Source organism: Arachis ipaensis, chromosome B05 (genome assembly GCF_000816755.2).
Source record: "Arachis ipaensis cultivar K30076 chromosome B05, Araip1.1, whole genome shotgun sequence".
Lineage (NCBI taxonomy): Eukaryota > Viridiplantae > Streptophyta > Magnoliopsida > Fabales > Fabaceae > Arachis > Arachis ipaensis.
In genome coordinates, this window is record NC_029789.2 from 22480262 (window position 1) to 22487781 (window position 7520).

At 33.4% G+C, this 7520-nt stretch overlaps 1 protein-coding gene across 1 annotated transcript in view; it reads left to right on the forward strand.

Annotated features, from left to right (window-relative positions):
• The window catches only part of LOC107640366, a 5781-nt gene extending 2774 nt beyond the window's left edge, over positions 1-3007 (forward strand). The window contains exons 2-4 of the mRNA XM_021123667.1: positions 711-713; positions 811-1248; positions 2808-3007. Of these exons, the coding sequence (XP_020979326.1) occupies positions 711-713; positions 811-1248; positions 2808-3007 (641 nt within the window). The remainder of the gene's footprint in view (positions 1-710; positions 714-810; positions 1249-2807) is intronic.

Here is a 7520-nt window from a genome sequence, read left to right on the forward strand (position 1 = left end):
CAGGACATATATAGAGTGGATATTTATCTACTCTGAACAGATAGAAGTAGTGGGTACTTGCAGATTTAAATAATATTGTCATCTCAAATGTTATTATTGTTTCACTTATAGCACAATGCCAACAATAAACCAATATATAAATGATTTCAGTGTTTTTTCATGTTTTATTTCTAGTTTCATATCTCTTTTTCTCTTTCTTGTTTACCTTTTATTTTTTTTGACGTCACTCAGGAATGGATTTATTCATTGGGGAGTGAAAGAAACTGCCCCAATAAAATTTCAAAAATTCTTGAGTAGTTCTTTGTGAAATGTCTTAATTATTCTCATTATAAAATTAATTTTGATCCCACTCCAATTAAATTCCTAACCCTTCTTTTGCTCCCCCAATTTTTTTCATTGCTCCAGCCTCTGCAGTCTGCCTTCACTACAATAAATATGGCTTTTAGCAACGCCAAATTTTGCAACGCCTTAAAACCATTCTCTTAGATAGTTTTAGACAACGGTTTTTTGTAGTGTTATTGTTGAATTCAATTTGTCATTATTTTATAGCAACAAATTAAAACCGTTCTCTTTGACTATTTTAAAGAACGATTTTATAACCGTTACCATGAATTATTTTTCAGCAACAATTTTTTTTGTTTAAATAATTGTACAAAAGAAACGCATTAAAACCGTTGCTGAAATGCTACACTTTAAAACCGTTCTATTAGATGGTCTTAGACAACGGTTTTTACAGTGTTGCTCTTGAAGTACATTTTTTCATTACACTATAGTAACAAAATAAAACCGTTCTCTTTGACTCTTTTAAAGAACGATTTTACAACCATTACAACAATTGTTGCTACTCTTCCTCCCTCTACCGCCCTAACCGACGCCTTCAGAATCAGAGACGTCATCGAACCGCAGTTTACCAGGAAGCCGGAAATCGCACCATCATCGCAAGTCACCAGGAAGCCCTAAATCAAAACTCACCATCGTCGCGCCATCATCGTCGCTGCATCCTTCCCAAAATCGTCGCTGCCTCCTCCTTCCCAGCGTCGCTGAGTCTCTCCTCTCCGCGGCGTCGCTGCTTCTCCCTTTTCCGCGGCTTCAGTGCTTCTCCGTTCTCTGCGGCGTCTTTACGTCTTCTGCTTCGCTGCTTCTCCCCTGTTCTGCTTCGCTGCTTCTGCTTCACTGGGTTGTGCTTCGCTGCTTCTACTTTGCTGCTGCTGCTTCACTGCATCGGCCATTTGTGGGTTGTCATCTGTGGTAAGTGTTCTTCTTCTCTGATTTTCTGTTGCTTAGTTAGGGCTTGATTGGCTGTTGGGTATTTTCTGTGGTATTTTCTGTTGCTTAGTTAGGGTTTGATTGGTTGTTGGGTATTCTCTGAAAGTGGTGATGTTTGTGAACATGAACAAGAAAGGTGTTGAATGTTGACTAAGTTTCTGTTCTGCTTTGAATGTTGTTCTGAGTTTCTGTGTACAAGAGGATGTGACTTTAAATTTGTTTTTAATTAATTGAAGTATTCAATAGCTTAATCATGTTCATGAGATTGGTTCAGTTGGTTCTAACAGATTTTTCTACTCTTACATAAAAGAAGCAGAATTTTTAACGAACTCAATAGTGAAAAAATCTTATTAGAGTTAACTGAATCAATTCCATGAATATAGTTAAGTGGTTGATTACACTAATTAATTATTAAAAACAAATCTAAACTGTTAGTAATAGTTTCCTTCTTTCTATTGTGCTTAACTGCTTATCCATTTTTTAGTATATAAATTTTCTTTTGGGATAACTGAGGCAATTCTATTGCCAACCAGTGTGTGGTTGTGACCCTGTTCTGGTAGAATACAAGCAAATTTATATAATATTGGACAGTTGCAATTTTTAACACATACTGTGATCTGTATTGTTTGGGTGGGAGCTAAAAAGTCTTGTTTTCTTAAAAGACTGAATTTTAATAATTCTATTGTTTATGTTTATGTTTATGTTTTGCATCTTTGTTTATCTCTATCCAATGGCTGTTTAGTAGGTTTGCATATAAAATCTATGGGTAATGACACCTCTACTGTGCCACCATCTGCTATATGCATGCAATGCAGTTGAAGTATTTTCTTTTTCTTTTTTGATTCATTGTGCTATTAAATTATAGAGATATGCTTAGCAGCTTAGCTATGGTTTTTTTATTTTAATTTATTAACCCAATTTTGACTAGTTGGGTACTGTTTGATTTTTTAGTTATATATCACTTTTCTTAGTTTAATTAGTTTGTTCAGTTTTTGTTAAATTAGTCAGTTTAGTTATGCATGCTTAGTGGATTATAGGTGGTTAGGAAATTTTATCTAAATTGTAGTGGATTTAGGTTGAACTTTTTGGTTGCTGCTGATGCCTTTTATGAATGGTTTTCTGAGCTGTTTTAATTGACAAATGATGGTTGTTGCATTACTGTTTCAAATTATATAGTGCTGCTTTATCCTTGTTAATGGCTGATTTCATGTCTTGTTTTGATTGAGTAATGATGATGATGGCCTTATTATGAGCTGTTTTATTAGTGCTGATTTGATTTTAGTGAGTTCATATGGGTTAATTTTGCTGTTTGTTTAAATTCAGAAACGTCCTATTTACTGTCATAATGCTGCCAAAATTTCTAAAAATTTGTGTGTTAATTGAATTTCAATTTGTGAATTGAATTTGGTAATTTGTTACTTTAGTTTTATTCCGTGACCAAATTCAACTCAAAAGGTTAATTTAATTTGTCTTTTTTTTTTTCAATTAAATATCTTATAAATCAATAAGAGGGATGGAATATAATTAGTATCTTTGTATAGAGACAACAGTGAAGAAAACACGAGGACCTACACAATGCTTGAAGATTCATGCAAGACAGTTGGAAGATAGAGAAGAAATTACTCTAGATATTGAAGGAGAGGCAATTGGTCCTACTGATGAAGCTGTAAACAACTTGAGCAAATTTTTGGGCACAATGGCAAGGAATTCAGATTTTTGTCCATTAATTTACACAAATTGAAAGGGGATTAAAGTTATAGAAGCCATTTGGGAATATGTTCAAGTGAGAATATTAATTTTTGGTATTTTGAATGTGATTGTGGATCTTACAACAATTTTTATAAGTCAAATTTGATGAAAAATGTTTAATTATTTTTCTTTAGTGACTTTATTCAAATAGTTTAGATTATTTATTGATTTTAAATAATTAAAAAAATGAAATTAATTTCATTCACGAGAAAACTACTATTGTAAATAAAGAATTATATATTACAAAAAACCGTTGTCAAAAGTTACAAAGGACAACGGTGTTAAAACCGTTGCCAAAAAACGACACCAACGGTAACGCTTTAAAACCGTTGTCTTAGATGACTATAAAATGGCAATGGTTTTAAAACCGTTGCTAAAAAAAACTAATGGTAACGCTTTTAAACCGTTGTCTTAGACAACTATAAAATGGCAACGGTACAAAAACCGCTACCAAAAAACGACACCAACGGTAATGCTTTAAAATCGTTGCTGTTGTGGATAACAAAACTACCACAGTTTATAACCGTTGCCTATCCAGGTACGGTTTTAAACCGTTGTATCATGAAAAAGAACGGTTTAAAACCGTTGCTTCCTGAGTAACGGTTTGAAGCCGTTGTTTAAATTTTTTTTCAAAACCATTGCCTATACCAGTAACTTTGGCAACGGTTTTTTGGTTACCGTTGCCTTAGGTGAAAAACCGTTGCCTTTGAGCATTGGCAACGGCCGCATATACCACTGGTCAAAAACTGTTGCCAAAGCGTTGCCTAAAGTTTAGGGAACGGTTTTTCAATCTACGCGAAAAGCCTTGTTTGTTGTAGTGCTTCCTATCTCCAGAGACCAGAGCCATTGTTGGCTTGCTGCCACGTGCTGCCACTCCGCGTCTCAGCTAGTGTCACGACTCTCTCGCTGATGACGTCTTCGCCCTCCTGTCTCTAGAGTTACTGCCGCGTCTCCGCCAGTGTTACTAGCTCATTGGCTCTGTCAATTTTCCCTTGCATCGCCGCGATTCTTCCGCCGTCCCGCGTGGCTTCGTCGGTTTTTCCTTGTATCACCGCCGCGCCGCGTCTGGTGGAGTGGTGGTTCTGCCTTCTTTTTTAGTGATCGGTTCTTCTTTCTTCTTCTGCAAACACAGTTTGCGATCCTCTTCTCTCTTCGATCTTCAGCAGAGAACGCCTTCACTTGCTGCCTGCTGCCGCTGAGTACCACATCGCTATTGGGTTCTGCCTTCTAGAGTTCAACTGTTCAGATTCAGTCTTGAATTATTCTTGGTACATTCATAAATCACGATTCACCGAAACTGATATCTGCTTGCTTCATTGCTTATTCGCTTATTTGCTTTATTGTTGTTTGATAATTGATACAGTTGGTTTGTTAATTGTGATTGAATTTGTTCTGATGATGTAATTGCAAATTTAGTTTCATTAATTTGTTTATTAATTGTTTTTAGTTAATTTATGCTCTTCTTTGATTTTATAGCAGTTTCTGTGGAAATTTTTTTTCGATGAGTTTGACTTACTGCATACTGTTCACTGTCAGTTTGGTTTTAAGGTGAGTACAGAAAAGGAGATTGGTTAGGTTTAGGTTTCTCTTACTGTTGGAAGTCCTCAATTATTTTATAGTTTTATTTTGCTAATTTTGTTTCCTTAGAGAAATTTTGGAATATGGTTAGAGTTTGAAGATTTGAGCATGTGATTAATTTTTGAAACTTTAGGGCTGTATGTTCAACTTGTGGAAATGATAGGTTTAACTATTTTAAGTATTATAGTTGATTGAAGGGTGTTCTCATTTTGCCTTTCTTCAGCAGAGAATACCTTTGTCTGCTGCCTGCTACCGCTGGACGCTGCACTGCTACTGGGTTCTGTCTTCTAGAGTTCAACTATTCAGATTCAGTCTTGGAATATTCTTGGTACATTCATGAATCATGATTCACTGAAATTGATATCTGCTTGCTTCATTGCTTATTCTCTTATTTGCTTCACTTAGTTTCATTAATTTGTTTGTTAATTATTTTTGTATATTGACTTACTAGGAATTAGGAATTTGGGATATTATTAGTTGTTGTTGTTGTTAGAAATTAATTTAAATGATATATGTTTATCAATTTTGTATTTATAATTTTATACTGTAATTTTCAATTTGTGTAGAATTGTGAATTTTTTTATTAATTAATTATTAATTTTTTTAGAATTCGATGTAGAGAGTCTTATAGCAGATCTAGGATAACGACCAAAGATTTCAAGTTATCACCCAAATGACAGAGACAAAGTTAGATGTGCATATTTGAAAAAAGGTCCTTGTCAACCAAGGACTCATGATTTTTCGCAAACTACATGTGGTTCTTCCTTTCAAAGATTTAATCCTAATTGGTTTGATGACTATAGCAACTGGTTAGAGTATAGTATATCAAAAGATGTTGTTTTTTGTCTTTGTTGTAATCTTATAAAATCCGAAACTGCTTTTGTAACTAATGACTTTTCAAATTGGAAAAAAAAAAGGAGAGACTACAAATTCATGTTGAGATTAGTGATAGCACTCATAATCAAGTTTGGAGAAAATGTGAAGCACTTATGCGACCAAAACAACACATCACTGCTGCTATTCAAAAACAATCTGAGCAAGCTAAAAAGAATTATCAAATTCACTTGACAGCAACAATTGATTGTATTAGATTTCTTTTGCGACAAGAATTGGCCTTTCATGGTAATGATGAGACAGATGATTCTGTTAACCAAGGAAATTTTTTGGAACTTCTAAACTTTCTTGCGCAACATAATGAAGAGATTGGTCGTACTTTCAAAAATGTTCATGAAAATCTTAAACTAATAGCACCATCAATCCAAAAAGACATTGTAAGAGCTGCTGCAAGGAAAACGACAAAAGTTATTGTTGATGATCTTGGGGATGAATTATTTACTGTTTTAGTTGATGAAGCTCGCGACATTTCTATTAAAGAGAAAATGTCAGTTTGCTTAAGGTATGCAAACAAAGTAGGACAATTTAGGGAGCATTTTCTTGGTCTTGTTCATGTTTTTAATACTAATGCTTTATCTCTAAATTAGCATTGGAATCATTATTAGAAATATATAATTTAAGTTTATCAACAGTACATAGACAAGGATATGATGGTGCAAGTAACATGCAAAGAGAATTTAATGGTTTGAAAATTTTGATATTGAAAGAAAATTCTTATGCTTTCTATGTACATTGCTTTGCCCACCAACTTCAGTTAGCTCTTGTAACGGTTGCAAAAAAAACAAGTTGAAATTGCTTTGTTTTTTAATTTGTTAACCAATTTGTGTAATGTTGTTGGAGTTTCGTGTAAAAGAAGAGATATGCTTCGTGATAGTCAGATGACTAAGACAATTGAAGCATTAAAAAGTGGAGAAATTTCTAGTGGGCGTGGTTTGAATCAAGAAACAGCTTTAAAAAGAGCTGGAGACACTAGATGAGGTTCACACTATGAAACTATACTTAGATTAATTTCTTTATTTTCTTCCGTGGTTAATGTTCTTGAATATGTTGAGGAAGATGGAAATAATTCAAAACAAAGAGCTGAAGTATGTCATTTATTGAATGTCATTCAATCCTTTGAATTCATTTTCAACTTGCACTTGATAAAAAATATCTTGGGAGTTACTAATGAGTTATCTCAAGCATTACAAAGGAACGATCAAGACATTGTAAATGCTATGGCATTAGTCAAAGTGTCTAAGCAACGGTTGCAAAATATAAGAGATGATGGTTGGTCTCTTTTACTTGACAAAGTCTCATTGTTTTGTGACAAACATAATATTACTGTTCCAATCATGGATGATATATTTGTATCGCAAGGAAGATCAAGACGCAAAGCTCAAAAGATATTAAATTTGCATCATTTTCAAGTTGAGATATTCTATCAAGTAGTTGATAGACAAATTCAAGAACTCAATAATCGTTTTACAGAGGTGAATACTGAATTGCTTCTTTGCATAGCTTGTTTGAATCCAAGACACTCATTTTCTGTATTTGATAAAGAGAAGTTGATCCAGTTAGCTCAATTCTATCCATTAGAATTTTCTTCCACTCAACTTTTGGCACTTGACAGTCAACTTGAGAACTTCATACTAGATGTGCGTTCTGATGATCAATTCTCAGAGTTAAATAAAATTGGTGCTCTTTCTCAGAAGTTAGTTGAGACTAAAAAAATTCTTGTTTATCCATTAGTGTTTCTTCTTTTGAAGTTAACTTTAGTTAGCAACTGCATCGATTGAAAGAACTTTTTCTGCTATGAACATCATAAAGAGTCGACTTCGTAATCGTATGGGAGATAAACTTTTAAATAATTATTTAGTGACATACATAGAAAGAGAGACATTTGATTGTATTGATAATGAAAAGATTATTCAATCTTTTCAAAATATAAAACCTAAAAGAATGAAATTCTAAATTATTTGTTATTATTTTAAATTATTATTTTATTATTTTAATTTATTGGTTAAATAATTTAAAAAATAATCATATTTATA